The sequence below is a fragment of the Phaethon aethereus genome (genome assembly GCF_964289735.1).
Source record: "Phaethon aethereus genome assembly, chromosome: 3".
In the NCBI taxonomy this organism is placed as follows: domain Eukaryota; kingdom Metazoa; phylum Chordata; class Aves; order Phaethontiformes; family Phaethontidae; genus Phaethon; species Phaethon aethereus.
Genome location: NC_138576.1, coordinates 116,740,661 through 116,763,529, shown reverse-complemented (window position 1 = coordinate 116,763,529; position 22,869 = coordinate 116,740,661). Strand labels below are relative to the sequence as shown.

The 22,869-nt window shown below is 50.5% G+C and overlaps 1 protein-coding gene across 2 annotated transcripts in view; it reads right to left on the bottom strand.

The window, feature by feature from the left end:
• Positions 1-7,901: 7,901 nt before the first annotated feature.
• Positions 7,902-22,869, bottom strand: part of SLC8A1 (solute carrier family 8 member A1) — a gene marked incomplete at its 3' end in the record, with an annotated part of 107,306 nt that continues 92,338 nt past the window's right edge. The window contains exons 3-7 of one of the 2 annotated variants that reach the window (XM_081998489.1): positions 19,967-20,035; positions 18,977-19,107; positions 17,712-17,811; positions 10,915-11,190; positions 7,902-8,278 (exon numbers count right to left, since the gene is read on the bottom strand). In XM_081998489.1, the coding sequence (XP_081854615.1) occupies positions 7,902-8,278; positions 10,915-11,190; positions 17,712-17,811; positions 18,977-19,107; positions 19,967-20,035 (953 nt within the window). Of the gene's footprint in view, positions 8,279-10,914; positions 11,191-17,711; positions 17,812-18,976; positions 19,124-19,966; positions 20,036-22,869 lie in introns of both variants that reach the window. The other variant, XM_081998490.1, reaches the window with a different exon arrangement.

Genomic DNA, 22,869 nt, shown 5'->3' with positions numbered 1-22,869 from the left:
TATTGCTTAATGCATTACGGGAAGAAAAATGTTGGACAAGTGTTGTCAAGAATTTGAGCCGTCGTCAGGGAAAAAATAAATGTCTTTTTTCTTGCTAACATAGCGACTATAATGTAAAAGGTATTATCGCAATCTTTTTCTCTCCAGCTGCTAGAAGTAGCGCATGGTTCCTGATTAAGAGCAAGACGAGCAGGTCTCCTGTATGGCTTGCTGCGTAAGCACTTTTTCTCAAGAGTTCGAAAGACAAAGGAAGCAACATGGGGCAAACAAATGAAGACACAACAGGCATTAGTTCAGTTTCATCTGTACAGGGGGAGTTCATCCAAAGGGCATCTCATCACAGCTCTTATTGCAAGGCAAGACCAGGCCAATGCACAGGGCTATAGTGGAAAGCAAGGGCCAAGGGAACTATCTCAGGATTACACTGAGCAAGGAGAAATCTGGTTGTGCACCTCCATACATCCCTGGGATTTACAAAGCCACTAGTTTGCAAAAGCTTTCATTAATATTCCCAAATAAGTGCAGTAGCAACTTGGCACACATTTTGCACCACCAGAATCTGATCTATCCTGTGCTAGTGCAGCAATTTTACAGTCACTCAGCAACCCTTCATATTTCTAAGTACCTCTGCAAAGAAGCTCATCTGACAGAAAGTCACGTTTCTGTAAGCGAGGAGCCTGCCAGTGGCTGTGGGATGGGGCAGAAGGGCACAATCTCCTGATGATGACAGTGCCATGGACTGCCATGGCAATTTTCGTCAAGAAAACAGAGCAAGGCTGTACTCCATGCAGGTCTTGTGCTGCCATCATCTCTAAGAGACTCCCCTGAGTAGAAATAAAGGAGAAGAAATAAATCCAGCTTCAATGGAGAGGTCAGGAGGTTCAGGGAGAGAGCCCTGTGACAGTCTTCCATGTCCTGCAAGGCTTTAGGAGCATTGTGTGGATAAGCATCCCAACCCATTGCAACTTGCTTGACTTAAACTCTACCCATTTTAAGCAAGGGGAGGTAAGTTTTGTAGGCAGTTAGATAAGTTTTGGAATATTTAGAGTACCAAGAACAGGCTCCATTTTGAAAGAAAAGAATTGAGGTGGATCTTGAACCCTCAGTTAAAGCAATTAGTTTGCTCTGGAATCATAGAGGCAGGGTTGGGGCGAGGGGTGGAGCTGGAGCATCTGTGGGACTTGATAATGGTGGAAATTCAGCAGAAATGTTTAATCTTCCAAAAACTTATGAGTGAAGGACAGCAGCACAATAAAAACAGTGCCTGTGGGTAGTGGCTCTAACGGTGCCTGGGTGATGAGCAGGAAGGGCTCAGCATGCTGACAGTTGCCTCTGCTGTGTCCAAACTTGCATGGTCCTCTGCTTGCAGGGGTTCAAGACCAAGATGTCTTTTGGAGTCGTTAATCTTTGCCCTGAGATACAGACAGCAAGCCTGAGCTAGCAAGCATTGCTGTTTTGTCCAGTGAGAGAAGAGGCTTGTCCCACATGGAAAGTCTCCAGTTGTGGAGCAGCAGGGACAGAGAAGGCTCCTCTGCAGGGAGCCTGAAGGAAGAAGAGATGTGAAGAGGCTCCACAGGGGGGACCAGCACAGAAAAAAACCCAGGTTGGATTATTACCATGTGTAGATGGCCATTTTCGGGCCTTGAGATGGCTCGAGGCAGATGCTGGGGGACCCCAGTGTCAGGTACCATATGCTCCTGGTGCATTGTTAATGCTCCTTCCCACCGCTGCCTAGAACTGCACATGGCTGGGTGTGTGTGTGTGTGCTGGGAGGGGCGGAGAGCTGTTGTAGTGCAGTACAACAGATCAAGGTCTATTTTGAATAAAATAGATAAATTTTATGGGGGTTGGTACCTGGGGTTGGTGTCCACAGACAGCCAAAAAAGCTGTTCTATAGCTGTGCAGAAAGCAAGATGCATGACCATAGCCACAGCAGCTGGGGCAGAGGAATATCCTGTGGCAGTGCCTAAAAGGGGGTTTCCAGACCTATCTGGGTGGGATCTCATGGCATTTCTCTCTTCCCTATGCCCTCTGATGCTGGACATCCCACTGGCAGCACCTGGCTCCACTGCCCAGCAACGCTCTTCAGTGCTTGCTTTGGGAACGGCGTGCACCCCAGTGCCCTCTTTCACACTTCTAGGGAGAGGACCCCCAAGCTGGTGTTCACCTCAGGAGGATGGGAAGGAGCCAAAGGAGGGTGCAGGGCCCACAGAAGAGCATGATGAGCCACCCTGGGGGCACTGGGTGCTCAGGGGCAAGGCTGGCCATTCTCAGGATGCTCCAGAGAGATGGCAAGACCGTGTGGAGACGCCTTGGATGCTTTCAGAAATGTCCCATAGACAGCAAATCCTGCTAGTAACAGCAATCTTCTGGCTATCTTTGCTGATAACAGCTCCTGCTTGGCCAGGCAGGCCCCTTTCCCTTGCAGTGTCCCTTCTCTCTCCATGAGGGGTGTTGCTGGCTGTTGAGAGGCTCTTGGCACCTCCAGTTCCAAAAGGAGGAAGGCTGAAGTCCTTAAAAGGTGAGGAATCTCACTGTATTTATTGTCCCTTGGTGCTTTTTGCAAGAATACAGATGCCTCTGGATGCTTTCCTGCTTGACTCAATTTTTTACAAGATAGATAGGCTTTTCTGCAGCTGTGCTATGCGTGTGTGTGGCCACTCATCACACCCTCAGAGAGGCCAGAGAGCTTCCTGTTGCCCTGCAAACATGCTTCCCCAGATGGGCCCAGGTGCCAAAGCCTACAGAAAAAATAATGCAGGGATTTCTCCTAGAATAACACCCTCCAGCATTAAGTTTTCCCTCTTTTCTCTCTCGTCACTTTCTGGCTATGCTCAGCTCTGCCCCTCTGGGAATGCAGCTGAGCCTCCTCCTTAGGTATGTATATGGCCCCCAATACCATTTGCGCTTGATTCTTACCCAAGCATTTAAAAATAGCTGTAACAATAACACATGGGCTCTGGTTGTCCCCTCCCTTCCCATAGCAGAAATAGCACAGTGAGTTTATAGACTGCATCCATAGTTGTGACCAGAAAGGGCTCAAAGCCTCCTTTTTGTCTTTTAAGTGATGAAAGTGGGGAAAAAGATGCACAAAAGATTCTTGCAATATCCCCTCACCTTAGAGCCACTGCGGGCTGCCTGGAAATGGGTGACACACAGGCAGGCACATTGTTTGGAGATGAGGGATTCGCACGTCTGGAGCGAGCGGTTCCCATGCTGCCCTGCCACAGGGGCAGGCAGGCGGTAGCCGTTCGGGTAGGCTCAGCTGTGAGCTGCTGCAGGTTTGTGGCTCCCACTGGCACCAGGGACCTGCAGAGTCCCTGGCTCTTTTGCACCTTTTCTGTGTGTTCAGGTTGTTGTTGGGATTTGCCTCCTCTCCTGTTGGCCCCTGAAAAGCTGGGGATATGGTTTTGCTAAGATGCTCAGGGCTGTCACTGCTCTGTGCGCTCCTTCCCTTTGTCCCCAAGAGCTTTGCAGTGGCTTGTTGAGTTATTTGGATGTCCATCTTGGAATGTCCTTTGCACTGTGCTGCATCCTTTTTCCATGGGAAGGTTTGCCTTCAGCTAGTGGGGTGATAAGAGGGGGTGAGAACAGCCGGGGCAGGCGGATGGATGGAGGCAGAGGGTTTGAAGTGCTGTTTCTGGCGACCTTCCTGAGCCCAGGGCTTTATCAGAGATGCCTCGATGCCCTTCCCTTGTGAGGGAGGGTGGGGAGGCTGGCAGGGATGAGGAAGAGATGGGAGGGCACTGGCACCAGATGGGGACCCAGGGAGCCGGATTGTGCCCCATGGGGTGGGTGGGTGTGAGCGACGGATGTGCCATGCTGGGAGCTCTGCTCCCTTCTGCTGCCCCCGGCAGCATGCGGCTGGGCGCGGGTGTCTGGCAGAGGAGGGCAGTTTACTTTTGCCTTTGGAGGGTTTGGTTTAAAGACAAGGTTGGTGCAGAGGAGCAGGCATTACACCCTTGTGAACTCAAGCGGGTGGCTGGGGTTCAGTGGAGCAGTCCTTCCCCTCTTTGGCGTGTCAAGGCATCAGCCAGGTAAAAGGCTTGCTGTTCATCCATGGCTCCTCCATGAGCAACTGGGTCAAATACATGTCACGCTTTGCATAAGCTTGATAAAGACGACAAAAAGCACATGGCTGGCAGAGAATAATTGCATAAACAAGGCTGGTGTTTACTGTATGATTTAGGCCTTGTCCTAAGCAAGCAATGCTCCATCATTCCCTTTTGAAAGCTCTGTGAGCAGAACAGTTATTTATTGCCTGTTAAACTGAGCTGCTACACAAGTCCCATTCGACTTGCTAATGACTTCAGTGACTGCAATTCATTCTGAAGAAGCAAATGATGAGAGTAAAATACCAACGTCACCTTTCAGTAGGTGTAATTACTGGGTCAGGAGAGCTGCTTTGCTTTCATAATTCACTGCCTGGGAAAAGACACAGACATGACCGGCTGTGTTTGCCTGGGGCTTGATGGATTGAAGCCTGACCTGCTCTTATCCTGGAGGGTGCTGAGCACCCGCAGGTAGAGTGGTGCTGGCAGCACAACTGGCAAAAAGCAGCATAGGGTGTGGGGAAGGGCCAGGTTTGTGTGACAGCAGCCCACAGATCATGTTAAATCTTGCTGCTGGGTGGATTAGTTACCTGCTCTGCCACACGTCCCCTCACACTGGCAGATGGGAATTTTACTGCCTCTGGGCCTCTACAGACACGTTTATGCTGCAACAAAATCAGCTACCTCCTATCCTCTCGCTTCTTTCTTGGTGGCACGTTTCTAGCCTGGAGCTCAAAAGCCAGACACTGCTGTTAGCATCGGTCTGACCGGCTGTGCGGCCCCATCCCTGTGCAGCGGATGGTCAGGAACATGGGCAGGACCCCAGGAGTGCGTGCCCCAGCCATGCGTGCCTCACCGCGGGGAGCAGGGATTGCCCCACCAGATGAAGGCAGCGCTTGCCTGGGACCTGTCTCCTGAGCTGGTGTTTGAATTCCAGAGTGGACCTTGTGGAAGCATCATGGGGAGGGTTTATTTAGAGACAGCTCCACAGATGCTGCGTGAAACACAGGGAGGAACAACATCCCTGGGCACGTAGAGACTTTTCTTTTCCTGAGTTCTAGCTGAGCTCTGTTGAGCCACATGGGTCAGAAAGTGCCCAGAGCAGCCCAGCCTCCCAGTTTGCTCAGTGACCTTGTGGGGTGTCTCAGATCTGCCCTTGGTAATGCAACTTCTTGCATTCTCACTTATCATTAGCTAGTGGCTTAACCTAACGCAAGTCACCGTGAGGCTGGAACAAGAGCAGGAGCAGTTCTGTATAATTAGAGGACACAAGCAGAAACTTCTGCTAAGTACCTTGGGGGCATATGCATGGCTCTCCCTGAGTCTAGGACAAGCCATCACTGATGACCCAGCACAGGAGCAGCTCCTGGCCCCAGCAGAGCTGCACTGCAGCTTTGTCCCTGGGCAGTTTCCTGCATCCCCCTGAGAGCTGGGTGGGCTGCAAGCCCCGGCTGTACCACAGCACACCAAGCTGGAGGCACAATGGAGATGGAACAGGAGGAAAGCTGTAAGGTGGGGCAAGAGTGGGTGTGCGGAGGCACCATTGCCCCCCATCAGCAGCAGAAACACAACGAACCAATGAGAGGAGATGGGTAACAATGTAAGGGTAGACAATGGGAGGGGAGGGAAGGGTTTTCCATAGAGAATATGCAGGAGCACTACTGGATCCATCAGGAATCATTACAAACTTTATTTGTCTGTGCATTGTGTACCATTGATAAGAATCATCACAATTAGTGGACTCACTATTGCCTATAGTGGTGGGCAATACACACAAAGAAAAATCAATGAAGCCAAACAGATGAAAATGAAATAATTGCACATAAAGGTAATCATAAACCTAAACAACCTGAGCCTGTGTTTTATTCTTCCCCCAAAACAATGAGAAACAAACAAACAAAAAACCCCCAAAACCCATCAAAAGTGAAAAAAAGGCTTGAGAAGGGAAAAAACCCTGCAACTTCATACTCCTAGAGAAAATCTTACAACAGGTTAATTAAAATTTCCAGAGATTGTTCAAAATGAGTGCAAATACCCCCAGCCACGGTAAAAAGCATCAGATGTGGTTTTCCGCTGGGTGGGAAGAGCTCACCAGTGGATGTGCAGGCTGGGCATTTGCCTGGCAGGGGTGCCAGGAAGCCCGGCGAAGGGCGCAGGGTAGGGAAACATCTCTCAACACCAGTGCACAATGTCATCCCCGCGCTGTGCGCAGGGGAGCTCTGCATCCACACCTCCCAGGGCTCAGCTCACTACCCCAGCCTGCGCTGCTGGAGTTGGGGGGTGATGCTAAGTTACACTTCCCTGTCTCATCCTTTCCATTAATTTCAGATTCAGACAGTGCAAAATGTGGCCTTTTTCCTTGGGGGACGCTTCCTGGTTATGCTCAGTGGCATGGGAGATCTCGTTACGGCCCTCCAGCCCTTATGCTGAATTATTCTGCCTTCAAATGGCTGTGGGAGAGGACCAGCTTTGGGGACTGATCCTGATGGCTTAACGCTCAGAAACAGGGGCTGTCACTAGACCTCTGGAGACACAGGGAATAGCAGAGGGCCAAGGGGTTTTGAGGCAGCCACCAGCTATAAAGGCAGAGGCAGGCAAGGTGCTGGGAGCCAGCTGTGCTCATTTCCCTTGGGCTTGGACGCTCCTCATTCCACTCGGGCTCCCTGTGACCTTGTGTAAAACCTCCTGTGGACAGTGGAAGCCTTCACACCGTCTTCAGCATGTCCTGGACTGGCCGCTGTGGGGGGACCCCGGCCATGTAAGGGGACAGAGCCTGCAGTCTCTGGGTTGTGGGTTTTCCTCCCCTGAAAACCCACATCTGTGCGGCTGTAATTGCTTCTCATGGACCCATGTGCGGAGCAATAAACGGGGACAGCTTTCCCTCCTTTTACCCCCACTAAGAGGAAACAAACAAATGAACAAAAACCTATGGAGAAACTAAAGTAACTAAAATAAATAAGATCTGGTGAAAAGAAAACACTTGTATCTGCAATGCTCAACCCACACGGCTGGAAGGACTATCGCTATAGGATGCTATATACAGTTAGGGTTCATTTCATTCATGCAAATGTTACAAGTACCACGACAGCATGCCTGAGGAGGCAGATGAGGCAGGAGGAAAGCCCCCACCACTCCACGCAGCCTTGGCTTAGAACACTGGACACGAGGTTGCAGCTGCACAGCCCCGAAGCACGGAGGGGGAAAGGTGAGGGTCATGTGGGGTGGAAATGCTAGTTGTACACACGCCAAAACAAAACAAAAAAACCAACCCGAAATCAATGACGAGAACGGTTTGTGTTCTATCCTTAGAAAGCTCCCAATTTCCCCTTGTCTTCAGTCTGGTCTTTCGCTTCTCTCCAACAGGGCCAGAGAGGACGTTCCCAAGTGGCGAAGGCAGGCGGATGGTGGTCAGAGATCAGGACCCTCGCTTTCCTCTCCTTCCCTCGCCCACTGCTCTGTTTCTCCTGAGCTACTCTGGCCTTCCCCATACCGATGTGCCCCGGTCGCCTTCGCATCCATCCTCCCGGGGAGCTGGCGGGTGGGAGAGAGTGATGGGAAAGGGCTCAGTGGCTATCGGCCGTTCTTGTTGGTAGAGTTGCAGAGAGGGCCCTGCCGTTGGGCTCCTGGCTGGGGCCACTGCCCAGGGAGCGATCCTGCTGGCTTTGGGGTCCTGCCTAGTTCAAAGGATGCTCCAAAGCTGCTTTCCATCAGCAGGTGTGTGAACATGGCAAATCTCTTTTATTCTTTCTCTGTTCATTATACACAGCGTTATATCTATATCTATACCTATATATCACTCTATATAGATACATATAGATATATATATATTTACTATCTCTGATTGTCCCTTTAGAAGCCCTTTATGTGGCAGTAGGCTTCCAGAGATGAGAAGAATATGTACAAGAGCCAGAGGAGGATAAAGAGTGAGGATGTGAGCAGCTTGGAAGTCCGCGGCCCGCCCAGCTCACCTCCAATCTCGGGTCTCCGCCGATAGAGCAGCACGCCCACACTGATAAAAGCAAAAATGGTGAAGAGGGTGACGGAGAAGGCCAGGGTGCCAGGCGAGACTTGGAAGGCTTGTCCATGTGCCGCATGGTAGATAGCTGCGATGGACCAGGCCACTCCAATGCCCAGGAAAACGTTCACGGCATTGCTCCCGGTGACATTCCCAATGGAGGCATCAGCATATTGGTCCTGCGTCGCTGCTACTTTGCTGGCAAATGTGTCTGCAAAGGGAAGGTAGTGAGAAACCCTCAGGAAACAGCCAGGTAAGGAGGGTCAGCAACAGGCAGCTTGGGGACAAATGTCAACGGCATCACTTGGGGAATGAAGATGGTGGGTAAGGGGACAGAGTACAGACCCATCTATAGGCACTCCCAAGGAAGAGCACATCTAGCTAGAGCCAGAGTGACAATCAGGGTCCAGAAATGGCCAGGAGGGAAATGTCAATGTCCAGAAATATGTGGCTTCCCCCAATATGGCCTCAGATGCCCCACAGTGCTTCAAGCAAGAGACAACACTTCCCAGTACTACACTGTGTTGGCCCCTTCTCTCACATCCACTAATTTGTTGACTTGCAAGAGAACTGAAAAGTTTGGAAAAACTTTGTGGGAGCCACAATGGTTTGTATCTATCCTTCAGGTCCCTTGAAGTTTTGTATTTGTATTTCTGTGTTTGCTTTAATGATGTCTGTCCAAAACCTTTTGCCTCACTGAAGTCCAGAGCCTTGTGCAAACTCTGACACTTTGGTAAACAAGTGGTCATCTTTCACCCTTTAGGGAGAAAAACCATGCAGGTATGCTTGCCCAGGTGCTCCACCAGCTTTAATACTGGTGGCAAAAGAGCTGTGATAAAACTTGGCTGGCCTTTTATGTGGCAGATCTTGTGTCAAGCAGACCAGCATGATGCTGCTCTGCACCATAGGGAAGTGCTGATTTTACATCCAAATCCACTCTGGATCTACAGGAGCGGTGAGCAGGAGGAGGAATTAGCATCTGGGTTTTGTCCAGGTGAGCATTCTCAGCTAACAGTGAGAAGCAGACTCCTTAGCACATCTGCACTCCCAGATCACCTTGGGTACAGGCAGCAGAATGTGGCTCAGAAAAAGGAAATGGTGAGGTCAGATTTCATGGTTTTTAATTCTACAGAGTTTCCTTTATGCTCCTTCCCGGTGGGTCTCCAAGGTCAGATGGTGAAGTGCGGCCTGGCATGAAGACCCAGTTTCATGTCACAGGAGCGGCTGGGCACCTATAAGCACAGCAAGAGGGGCCATTTGCCGCAAAAAAATCAAAAGGCTGATATATTTTTAAAAAAAAGCTCCCATGGAAATGCATCTGACTGCTGTGGGAAGGAAAACGCATTCCCCTTGTTCTCAGTCTTGGTCACAGTGCAGTAATGGGGTTGTGGGACAGTGTTGATGCCTCTGCGGTGCTGCAGCTGCCACTGCAGGAGGACAGATGGGGCACATCTGGGGCACATTGCCAGCAGCAGCTGGAGTGTGGAAACAGCCATGTGCACTTCTGCTTGAGCAGGGAAGGTCCCTGTCAGTCTTGATTTCACTGCATGTTCGTCTGATGCCTGTCCACCTCCTGGAAAGCACCCTGCACCTCCCTGGTGTGGAAGAGTCCAGCTAGCATCCCGCTAACACGACATGGTCTGGGACCATCTGCTAGTTCAAACAAGAGTGGCCAAATGTGTCCTAAAGAGAACTTCTAAAATGCCACCTTTTGTCGACAAAAGCAGGAGGGAAGATTTTCGCTTTCGAGGGTGTGAGACAGCCTTGCAAACCTCATGCCTAAAAGTGCTAGAGGTCTAAAAATTGCTCCTTCTTTTGTTCCTTGCCCAAATCTGTTCTTCCTTTTGGTTCTGCTGCTTCTTTTTCAGCCTCTGATAGCATTACAACAATTTCAAGATCTTCAAGCACCCAAGTGCTAATCTCTGGAAGTCTGGGGATGGCAAGGGAAAGTGTGACAGACTTGGGGGGTGGCTGGGTTGGGTTAGAGCCCCTCGTCTGGGAACGAGGCCATGCTTGGCCAGCACAGCCCATGGAAGAAAGTGAGTGAAAGGCACAGGCCCTCTCACACAAGCTGACATGGGACTTCTTGGAGCAACTGTGTCACTGGGACCATCCCCTTCCAGTGCACCGGTTCATCCCTAAGAGGGACCCTTTGCAGAAAAGGAGGCTGGGTTGCAGCAAGTTAATGTGCATTGGGAGGACAAAGTGGCGTGTACGTATGGGAACTCATGTTTTTTTCTCTCTCTGGTCAGTTCTCAGTCTCTGCTGTCTTCTGAAGCTAGGTGACCACTTGATCAGAGACACATCTCCAAACATTTGTGGGGCTGGGACCTTCTAGGGACTTCACAAGCTGCATTTCGAGCAGCTCCCCCAGCTCAGCAACCTCACCTTGATATCTGAACCAAAGCTGAATCTGGTCTCATACAAAGGTGTCCATGCTGGGCAAAGTGTCCTGGGTACAGACTAGCACCTAATTCACCTGGGAGGCAAGATTAAAGGAGCAGATGCTCAGAAAAAAAATGCAGGACTGCCAACACTGGCAGCATTTTAATCAAAGAGCAATTTCCTACTCTGAGAGTGGATGCCATGGAGGCTGTCCACAGAAATATACTTCACAGTCTTTGCAAGGGGAAGGTCCTTGAAATAATTTCCAGGGGATTGAATCCACATCCTGGTTCAATCCTTCTGGACCATCCAAGACTGAAAAGCAACTTCCACATACACCTCAAATCTGTCCTCGGGGGTCCTGCAAGAGCACAGAGCTGAGGACCTCACTGTTCCCAGCTTTCCCAGCCCAAACCCTGGGAAGGGATGGACCTTTACAGCAAACCCTGCTGTTGTCCTTACCTGGCACCGATGTCCCCAGTGCGACAAACACTACTGCAGTGACCGAGTCCTTCAAGCCGATGGTGCAGCCGAAGTGGGATGCCAGGTCACCGATGAAAGCTGTCAGGAGGCCGATCATGACAATGGAGACAACAAAACAAGCCCAGCCATTCCAGTAATCTGTTGGGGGCACGAAGGCAAAGAGGACCTTCCAGAAGACAGTCAGAAAGTGCATCACGTAGTCAAAGCAGGAGGGCAGCTTCTCCTCCCCACATTCATCGTCATCATCGTCTTCCCCTGAAGAAAATCACCAGTGCTTGATTAGACTAACCCATCCTGGAGGAGGTTGGGCAAAGCTCCTGTGCATACTGCAGCCCCCCAAATGCTGTCTCTCATGATTTGGGCCCTAGAAGTACTTGACTTCCAAATATCTTATTTGCTGGGCAATCATCAGAAGGGCTTGATGGCCTTTACTGGCCCCTTTCCGTGGCACAGAGAGACCGTCCAAAGGCATTGGTCTCGAAAACCAGCCTGCATGTCAGAAAACACAGAGCCTCATGCCAGCACCTCTGCCTGCGTTTAACCACCAGATGCTTTCTGGGACTCAGCCCCTGCTCAGTAGCCTTTTCCCCAGAAGATGTGCGAAATGACTGGCGTCATGCTGGCTGGAGCCTATGGGGGCGGGTGATCCCACCAAGAACAACACGTGCCTCACAGAGGTTCTCCTAAGGAAGCTCTTTTTGAGCCACTTTTCTCAATCACCTGTGATTGCTCTGGAAAGACGGATGGTTTTGGTTGCTGCTGAGCTGCTAGCTCTGGCACTTCACCTTTTCTGCAAACTGGGATCCAGCCATGAAGAATATCTGCCTTAAAACCTCTCTGGTCCATCACTGCTGACTGTCCTTCCCTGTTGCATTTCCCTGCCCCTTCACACGCCTCCCTACAAGCTCTGGCTGCCCATTCCTTTCAGTCTGGTCTGACCAAGGTCAGTGGGCAGACCCTGCACATGAAAACACTTTCCCATTTGCACCCCTTCCAGGTAGCTGTCAAGCACTCCAGGCCATGAGCCAGCTATGGGATATCATTTGTCACTGCAAAAATGCACTTTCCTTCTTCTATTTATTTTCTGTCCCTGATCAAGGTTAGTGCTTCAATTTTCACCAATCTGTTGTTAATGCCTTGCAGGGGTCATTTTCCCAGTGTGAGCCTACCAGAAGTCCTGGCCCCATCTCTGCTCCCCAGGGACATTGTGTGGGTCAGACCCTGGCTATCCTGGTGCTATGCTGAGCACTCGGCCCCACATAGTGCACCGCTGCTCACAGCTGTGACCCCTGCAGCACCTGCAAGATCTGGGTCTCCAGCACAGATGGGGAGTTGGGGATGCAGGCTGGCTTGTGCCCTGAAGCTCTCCTGTGGGTCACAGGGAAAGAGCTCAGCAGACATTAGACTGTCCTGGCCCCCTCCCCTGGCTCTTAGGCCCTTTCCTTCGGCACTGGTCCAGCACATCTTCATCTTGTTGGTCCTGGCAGGGCCATGGGGATCCAGGCAGATGTCTCGGTTTCTCCCTTCCCTGCTCCAGGCATCATCTGTCTCTCCAAAGCCACTTGGCATCAAGCCTCCAGGGAATCCCCGTCAGGGCTGGTGACCTGCCTGACTCCAGCAGCTCTGACGAGGCACCTCACGAGCCTGCCGGCCAGCCTGTCCTGTGGGTGGGCTGCGTGGCGAACACAGAGCTCCCCCGGCCTGGCACAGTGCACAATGCCAGAGTTGTGGCATAGTCAAAAACTCCTCCAGCTTGCACTCGAACCACCGCGGGCATGAAGGGGAGGTGATGCTTTCCCAATTAAATCAGTGGGAGCCTTCCTTCCGCCCCGAGGGAACAAGGATGGGTTTCTAAGTCACAGATGTCAGGGATTCCAAGGCCATTGTGAGTTGTGTTAAAGACATCCATTGCAGTTGGGTTGGTGATTTGTCATTGTCTTTGATGCATTTTTTTCCCTGCCAAAGATGTGGACCACCAGATGTCCCTGCATGGCTGTTGGCAGAAGCTCCTTACCAAGGGGAGGATGCAATGTGCAGTCCATCCCTGTCAGATGGCATGAGTGAACCTGACTCTCCTTCCCAGGACAGCACCTCGGGATGGTGGAAAAAAGGGGCCAAGTCCCAGAGCAGCCAAGAACACCTAGTGAAAGCTAAGCCTCTGCTCTGCTCCACTGTAGTGGGCAAGGGGATGGGGTCCTACCTCACCAGACACTGGGTTTAAGGGGATGGTGGCTCTGTGTCTGGGAAAAGCTACTTCTCCTGGCAACCACAGTACTGATCAGGCTGGCATAAGCTTTTGAATGAGACCATGCTCTTTTTATCTGCCCCACTGCTGGCCAGGGTGAACATTCCTCCTTTCACATCTTCCTCCACAATGCGGCTGTTTGTTTGTTTGAATAACAAAATGTACAAAGCCTCCCACAGGGAGAATAAAATGGTCTTGCTGTACAGTGTGTACCAATATGTGGGTATCAATTAACCCCATGTTCAAATGGTGGCTCTGTGCCATGGCAACCAAGTTACTGGGGGAAGCTGCTGGTGAGCTGCTTGCTCTGTTTCCGCTCATAACAATAACTGCTTTCTATCTCATCACAAAGGTGGTGATGAAAAGCCAATTGAGGGATCAAAACGTGGCATCCTTCCTGGCAAAGTGGAGGCCAAACACTGTGCACCCTGTTTCACCTCTTGGCTATTTCCCTTTGTGGTCCCACAGAGAGCACACACAGGAGCAAGGGAAAGGAAAGGCCCAGGGTTCACCCAGATTGTGATCACCTTCAAGAGATTTGATAACAGATAAGGGGAGTCAATCTGCTCTTGGTTTGGCCCAGCTCCAGTACATGTAAACCTTGCACTCTGCTGGCACCCTTGGGGCTCTCGGCAGAGATGCAGCTGCAGGGGAGGGGGTAGTGACAGAGCAGGAGGGAACCTCTAATGCAGATATCTGTCTGTACACAGGGGATAGGGTATGAGGGCTGGGGTGAAGCTGCAGGGGGTTCAGTAGGGCCACCAAGATGATGTAGTGGAGGCTATTGTCTATGGGGAGAGGTGGAAGGAGCTGGCTTGGTGAATCAGGAGGAGAGGAGGTTGGAGGGGACGAAGAAACAACCTACAGGGACTTGGAGGGCTTGTACAGAGAGGATGTGGTGAAACTCCCCTCTGCACTGACAAGTGATACAACAAGGGGCAATGGCCACAAACTGCATCTTGGATGGTAACACCAAGAGAAATGTCTCCTCCAGGAGGGTGGTGCAGCCCTGGGACACATACCGGGCTGAGGGACATCATCTTTGGAGGTTTTCAATATTCAGCTAAATAAAGTCATGACCAACCAGGAAAAAGTCCTACTCAGCACCCTGTTGGGGTGCAACTTTGCACACATTGTTTGTCTTTAAAGTACCTTTGCAGATCAAGACCAACACATAAGATAGAGGCAGTGGGAAACCGGACTTCTCTACAATAACCTGATGGAAAATTATGTGTTGCTTGGCTTTGAAGCTTCAAACTCACTATGGCAGAAACTATGGCTAATCAAGTGTTATTTTGGCAGATACAAATACCCTATTCCTGTGCATTGTCATGGGGATAAGGAACAGTTTTTCAGCCTGGGAAGTCTATGCTGGCCATTTTTTTTTGCTCATTGCACAAAGGCTGATACTGGCAGGATACACTGTGCTGTGCTCACGCTGTAATTTTGCAGCAGGTATTTTAATCCTCTCTCAAGCTGCTTGGCAGCAGGACTATCAAGGATCTAAATCTTTATGGAGATGATAAAACAGATTGAAAAATGAATGAGTGCCACTGTCATAACACTCATCCAGATCTGTCTATCATTGTGTTAAGCAGCAATAACGTCTCTCTTTTGAAGAGCTGGCCAGATCCTGTGAAGGTGACTTGAAAGGCAGAGTGAGGTCAGGTGGTGACCTGAGAGTGCATTTAGGAACAGGCTTACAGACCCCAGGATGTGTTTGCTGTGGAAGAAACTTTATGGGCTGTTGGGTGCACACTGAAGGCAACTATGGCTATGAGCCTCCGGCTCAGCCCCGCAGACAGCATGGGATGGCACGGCATGGCATGGCACAGTCTTACCTGCACCTGCACTGCCCTTCCACGGACCTGACTTCCTGCTGCTCATCACTCAGCCTCCCTGCCAATATTGCCACCAGTTGCTCATTGGGTTTCTAATGTTTCTTTTCCCAGCTGTGATGTTACATTTTGAAGTGGGAATGTGTGACTTTCACCTGCTTTTCATGGTGGGCTGCATGGAAAAACTCAAACTCAAACTCCAGTGTTTGAGGCATTTTAACTTGCTTGGCACTTTTGCTCCTCCACAAAGCTTGAGGAGCTAAAACCTGGCAAGAAAAGTAGGTCCAGAGCTCAGAGACAAACTACTGTTCTCCAGCTGCAAGGGACAGCTTATGTCCACCAAAATATGCCACATTTATGAAATGTTTGTTAATCATTCTGTTAGCACTGATGGTGGTTGTATATTCATGACATGATGACAACAGGGCTTTCACATAACTGTAGTCTTTATGTGTGTCACAGACATGGGATTCAGGTATCAGTGATTATCTTTGTTTAATATAGGATGCAATTAAATCATTGATTCTGGCATAGATTAGTTTAGATGTATTAGCTACAAGTCCTGCAGCAAGGATTGTCTTGCATGATATGTTCATGCTGTATCTGAAATAATGGGAGGCTCGTGGCTGGAGGCTCTAAGAAAAACTATTTAAAATAGGAGGGATGACAATTTGTAGAGATAGCTACTGCATAACATCCTGTCCTCGTTTTCAGAGGTGGAAGGTAACTGGTATGTCCATCACTTTTAATTTGTGCTGAGCAGAGGTTACCATTTACAGCAGAGCTCGAGGTAGGAAGTGTGAGTGTTCCCCATGCATTTCAATGCACAATTAGCCAGATGAGCTCAAACTGCCTTCCCGAGTGGTTTAATTTAAGCTGGTTGGTCTTGTGCTAATGCGTGCACACATGCAGCCCAGGCTGGAATGAGAAGTTGTGACATCGAGCCAGGCAGTGCTAGTGTCTCCAGCTGTTAAAACCACATCTGGAGGAGACAGTCTTTCTTTCATCTTCCACATATGCGGGAATGCTAATATATCCTATACTGGGCATACTGGTAAACACGGCACTGGTGCCTGTGAGAACCATACAATAGGGCATTTCTGGGGGAAAGGCAATTCTCCAAGAGAGGGAAGATATGATCAGATATCATTATATCTGATCATAAGAGCTCTGTATTGAGACCAGTACTCTTTAATATCTTCATCAGTGACATAGACAGTGGGATCAAGTGCGCTCTCAGCAAGTTTGCAGATGACACCGAGTCACACGGTTGACATGCCTGAGGGACGGGATGCCATCCAGAGGGACAAGCTCGAGGAATCGGCCTGTGTGAACATCATGAGGTTCACAAGGACAAGTGCAGGGCCCTACACCTGGCTCAGGACAACTCCTGGTATCAATACAGGCTGGGGGATGGAGGGATCAAGAGCAGCCCTGCCAAGAAGGACTTGGGGGTACTGGGGGATGAAAAGCTGGACATGAGCCAGCAATGTGCGCTCGCAGCCCAGAAGGCCAGCTGTATCCTGGGCCGCATCCAAAGAAGCATGGCCAGCAGGTCGAGGGAGATTCTGCCCCTCTGCTCCACTCTGGTGAGACCCCCACCTGGAGTCCTGTGTCCAGCTTTGGAGCCCTCAGCACAGCAAAGACATGGAGCTGTTGGAGTGGGTCCAGAGGAGGACCACCAAAATAATCAGAGTGATGGAACACCTCTCCTGTGAGGACAGACTGAGAGACTTGGGGTTGTTCAGCCTGGAGAAGAGAAAGCTCCAGGGAGACCTTCTTGCAGCCTTCCAGGACTTAAAGGGGGCTTATGAGAAAGGTGGGGACAGACTTTGTAGCAGGGCCAGTTGCGATAGGAAAAGGGGCAATGCTTTTAAACTAAAAGAGGGTAGATTTAGATTAGATATAAGGAAGAAATTTTTTACAATGAGGGTGGTGAAACATTGGCACAGGTTTCACCTGTGCCAGATCAGAGGTGCCCTATCCCTGGAAAGACTCAAGGTCAGGTTGGACGGGATTCTGAGCCATCTGATCTAGTTGAAGATGTCCCGGCTCGTTGCAGGAGGGTTGGACTAGATGACCTTAAAAGTCCATTTGAACCCAAAGATTCTATGATTCTACGATCTGATATAACCACAGATACCACATGGTGCTGCAGCTATTGGGCTGCTGAGCCATAACCTCCAGCTGGTTGGAGGAGCAGGAGTTCCCAAAAACAGGGGGTCAAGGGCAAATTTTGGCCCACAGAGAAGGGGACTCAGTGGCTGTCTTCAGGGCTTGGCACTTTTGTTACTGCATCGTCCTCACTGCAGCAGTACGGGGGGGAGCACCAGGGATGGGGAGCACTGCTGCTTCACACCAGCATCATTTATGCCGCTCTGAATTTAAACACTGCGTTTGCCTCCCAGATCTCTCACTGAAATGACTTTTCCCCTCTGCCATCTGGTAACAGCCAGGGTGTTTCTCTGCTGAGTGTCTACAGACACACTTAATGCAGGAGGTTTCCTACACATCAGACAAGGTGATCTCACGAAAGGGTTTAATCAGTTGCCTTACTTATGCAGGTGCTGTAAATAACTCCGCAACCCCTTTTGTCTCCTGCTGCTCCACTACGGTCTGTGTTACTCATACAGCCAAGCCGAGACAACAACGATGTTGATCGTAATTCACCTGGAGCTGTGGTCCAAACTCACCCGCGCTGACAGTAATAGCCTCAATAAACTGTTCCCTCCAGCTGTTTGTGCCAACCACCAGGGCCAGGTTCGTCTTCTTAATGAGCTTGTCCACTGTGTTCTGTGGATGGAGACGCAGAGGAGAAAATTAGGGAATATTGGGCTGGAGATGCTGGGATAAAACCCACTGGTGCTCGTGCTCACAGCCATGCACTTATGGAAGAAGCTTAAGCAAATTTTAAGCTCAGGTCACAAGCCCCAGCAGTGAAAGCAAATGTAAGTATTTGCAATTCCCCTTGCTGCCACTCAAAAAGACCTTTTGAAACCTGCTCATGATGGGAGTTTGAAACATCTCAGTGGAGGTTTAACAGCAAATAGTGCTGAAGTGCCACAGCTCCTGCTGTTCCCAATGCCTTGGGAAGAATTTTTACTGGGTTGCTTCAAAGCACTAACTGGAACTTGATCAAGGCCCATTCTCAGAGCTGGGCTCTGCCTCTCTGTGCTGCTCAGGAGCTGGAGCTGAGCTTCCTTGCCAGGGAAGGTGCTGCAGCAGCAGTGGGTAAGAGATGCTCCTGAGCAGTCAGCCTGAGGGCTGCCCGCATGCCATGATGCCTCAGATGCACACTGATGGCGGGAAGCAAAACCACGGGAGGGAGGCAGCCACCACTGCAACACAGTAAGGGTGGTCTGTTATTTTTTATACTACAGAAAAATTGAAAAGATAATGAAATGGCCAGTTTTCAGCTCTTGGTCTGGCACACACATTCATGGCAGCTTGGCTTCACAACCATTACTCTCATTTAGGGTATCAGTCCTTTGTACTGGGAGTCCCAGGCTTGGAGCTCACCCAGGACTGCCTGTAAGTAGGACCTGGGTGTAGCACATCACTGTGAGAATTCTAAAGCAACCTGCAGCATTTTGGAGCCCAGACAGCTCTTAGGCTCACCAGATTGATGTGCTTGTATAATAATAATAATCACAGTCTGTGGCTGGGACAGAATGTCTGGGATCATCCTCCAAGGACCGTGGCTGTGGGCTAATGGACAGAGTGAGGATGAGTATTTTAACTCACTGCCATCTCACTGGAATGACCCTCACCCTTTCATCATACCTTGGCTCAGCCACCTTTCAAAGCGTCCCTTGGTCCTGCTCTGAGACCTTGTGATGCCAGGAGCTGCCTCGCTTTGCTGCGATGCCATTAACATGTGCTTGCCAATGCTGTGCAAACCCAAAAGGAAGGTCCCCAGCTGGAGGGGAAGAACAGGGACAGGGGATGTGGACAGTACCTTGAACTCATAGGATTCCTCAATGATGACTTCGAGCTTGGTGTGCTCCCCAAGGACTGGGCGCCCCATCTCTGCAATTCGACGCTCTTCCTCCTCCTTGCTGGTCAGTGGCTGCTTTTCTTCATTTTCCTCTGCAAAGCAAAGAGCCTGTTGGTGAGCCAGGCCTGGCTGGTCACTCTCTGGAGCTGGCTCCCCATCAGAGGCGGGGATCAGGAAGCCTTTGGGTGGGAGCATGAGCGACAGAGTAGCTGAGGAGGAGGAGGTCAGGGAGCAATAGACAAGGTAGTTTTGCTGGGAAATGTTAGCAAGAGGTCTGCAACTCATCCAACCTCAGAAGGAGTCCAGTTCACCCTGAGGACTGGGGAATAGCTTATCGCCTGGTACCTGCTGCCTCTCCCACAGGGATGCTGGGAGGGGACAGATCATCACTAAGGCTGCTCCATTTCCCAGCTCTCCAGGTCTGCATCGGGGCATGGTCATGGCATTTCCATCAGCCTTCCAGAGACAGCTGCCAGCAGGCCCAGGGCTGAGACAGGCATGAAATCTTGAATCTGCCTCCTTCTGATCAGGGCTTTACCTTGAGGAGGGAGCTGGCAGCCAGAGAGCATGAAAATCCTGCTGCAATGGTGGGGCTGGAGGAAATAGTGCTGGGCCTCACAGGCGTGAGGAGCCATCCACAGGGCATGGCCTGGCCCCAAACCCTGAGAGAGAAGGTAATGGAGAGACTACAGGAGCAATGGATCAGGTCAGCACCACTGGCATCCATGCAACCTTTGGGGCACGGGGACCCCAGGCAGCATGGCTTTTTTCACTGTCCCTGCACAGACCCCCACTGAGCTCCCTTAGAGTCCACCCCAGGGATGAGCAGAAAGACATCAGGGCTAAAAAGGGCTGGATTCACTGAAGACAGGAGTTAAACTGTCAGTAGGCAAACACCCCACTCAGTCCGTGTTAGACCGCCATGGCACTCGGGTATCACACTGCGGGTACCTTGGATGGTGACCACAGAGCAAGGAAGAGGATGATCTCTAGTCTGGACCTTCCTGAAGACAGGTTTGCCTATCAAAGTGATTGGCAGGAGATCAGCAGGAGGGACTATGCCCCGTGCAAACTGCTGTCGTGAGGTTAGTAAACTCTAGTCCTACTTCACACAGGGTTAGTGTTGCTCCCTTGCCAGCTGCCCCTTGTCTGCACAGGCAGCACCACGCTGCGGGAAAGCCCTTCTCCTCCTGCAGGCCTGAGGGACTGGCCTCATGGCCAGAGCCTCGTTAGTCTGAAGTCTAACTTGTCTCCAGGGCTCCTGAGGGGCTGCTCTGCAATGTGCAGGACCCGGGACTTTCTCCCCCTGCAGTGCTTGGCCTAATGACAGATGCTCGGCTGGCTAATGACGGATGAGCCAACCCTGCTGCTGGGTCTCGCTGGTGGGAAGGGCAGGACCTCTGTGCCTGAAGCAGCCATGGGGTCCTGCACCTCCCACAGTCCTCAGGCACCCTGGCTGCTGCCTGGGGAGTGACGACAGGCTCCCCATGCTGCACAGAGTCCTGTGCACACCTCCTGTGTGGGCAGTTGGGAGCAGAAGCTGGACCAAGTGGAGAAGCTCCCCCTGCTCCAAGAGATGGAGAGGGGCTTTGCTTCAGGGGTGACAGCTCACCCTCCCCGAGGTGGGGGTTAGATGTGTACGGCAGGCAGAGCACTCTGTGAGAGGACACAGTGTTAGCGTGACCGGCCATGGCAGCAGGGCCGTGGCACGGCACCTTCTTACCCTTCCAGAGTTTCCCTCCAGGACAGAACAAAAGCAAAGAGGAAACCAAGAAGAAAGAGCGGGGTGAGCATATGGCCATTAAGAGGAAGGAAAGGAGGGTAGGGAGAGAGCAGAAATCCATACCTGTGATGGTGAAGCCACCTAGATGAAACCAAAAATATGAGAGAGAGAGAGAGAGAGAGAGAGAGAGAGGATTAGCATCAGCACAGCAAGATGGGCACCCTGCAGCCCGCAGGGACATGTTGGTCCTTCCCTGCCCCATGGCCGGGGACTGTGGACATAGGGGGTCCTCCCTGACACGCATCCCAGGGGTAGTATGGGGAGACCTGAACACAGGCTTCTCAACCCACATATGCAAGCTGCCACCTCCCAGTATCTAGTACATGCTGTGGCATGGGTAAAATCAGTGTGAGCCTGCCCTGGGGCTGGGGGTGCTTCGGGGAATGAGAGTGGCTTTACTTCCCTTCCCAGCCACTCTATCCTGGGAATAGCCAGCAAGGAAATTCAGAGGCTGGGTGGGCTCTAAATCTCCCCAAGACAGGAGGCAAAATTTGCATAATTTCTTCAAAAAGAATTGGCCAACATTCCTGTCCAGCCACAAACATCCCTAAGTCATCAGGCAATGCTGTTTCTGCCATACCAGTGTAAGAGGCAATGGGTTAGTGTGCATGGCACAGGTTTGTAACTCAGGATGTTGGCGGGTTTACTATGACTGTAACAACACCACTTCTGAAAAATGCTCACCACAGCAGGTTACTGCTCATTAACATTAGTGACTTTGGGGCTCTACTCCAAGGAAAGATGTGGCATTAGATACCTGAGCTTACTTAAATAGTGCTGACCACCCTACAAGAGAATGTTGTGAGCAAAGAAGAAGTCAAAGAAAATCAACAGTCTTCCAAAAATACGCAGACAAACTGGAAAAATGGAAAAGAAAAACGAATGCGCGCTTACCAAGCTCATTCAACAACAGGGCTGTGAAGGAGACAGACAGAGACAAACACAGAAGAAGAAAAGTAAATGAATAAAGAAATCAAAAGGGATATCCACAGAAAGACTCCAGATCCCAGGGCAGAGATTTCAGATCTGTAAAGCTGCAGGATACCATTATTGTTGAGAGAAAGGCACTGAAAATAAAGGAACAGAAACATTTCATGGGACTGTGGATTTAAAATAAAAAACATTGCAAACATTGGGTGGATATGGGATTAAAAGACACAATCCAAAAATTCATTTTTCCCCTTTGAATTGTATGTGCAAGATCTTCCATTGGTCTCGGAGGCAGTTCTGCCCCGGGGAGGACACAAGACATCCCATGTGCAGCGGCTACTGGCTTTGACCTCCTCCAGCTGCCTCATGGGGAGCAATAGCTCCAGCAGACAGCTTGTATTTCTGGCATATACAATAAGAGAAGAAAAGTCTGTGGCAAGGCTTGGCTCAAGCATCTTGTTTGCTCAACATTTTAGATCTCCAAAACAAAAGAAAAAGCCTCTCCCTTAGTGCACTGGTGGGTCTCTGGCCCCAGAGGTGTGGGCCCCACCATAGCTACATGGCCCAATGGTGACATTTCAGAGATGCTCTCGTCTCCAGGATGCTGAGCACACAGCTCGCCCTGCCTCTCTGCCTCTTGTACAAAACCAAGAACAAAAACTGAGTTAAAAAAAAATCATTGCATGGCCAAAGCAGCAAATAGCACCCTTTAAAGTCTTGACTTGCCTTCCAGCTAGTGACTTCGCAAAGCTGAGCTTCACTCAGTTTCCTCTGTTATTTTTGTGAGCAGGAAGATGGGGAACTTTTTTCCTTTTCCTTTCATTTTTAACTAAAAGTTTCAGCTGATCTCGTGAGTTGGTACCATGATTCTCAAACCTGGGGCCTGGAAAGCATGTTCGCTTTTGGGGGAATTGCAAGGCTGAGCCCACGCTGGTCCCTGTGAAGCTGGGCAAAGCCAGAGCCACCAAGTTGAGTTGTCCATGTGTCACTTTATCCTGGCAACACTGCCTATGCTCCATAGATGCCACCGGCACCATTTAGTGATAAAAGTATCATGGGCCATGACAGTGTGTCTGATTTTTTAGCCCTTCTTCTGTTAAGCAGTCACATAAAGCAGCAGGAAACCTGATGGAGGGGATCA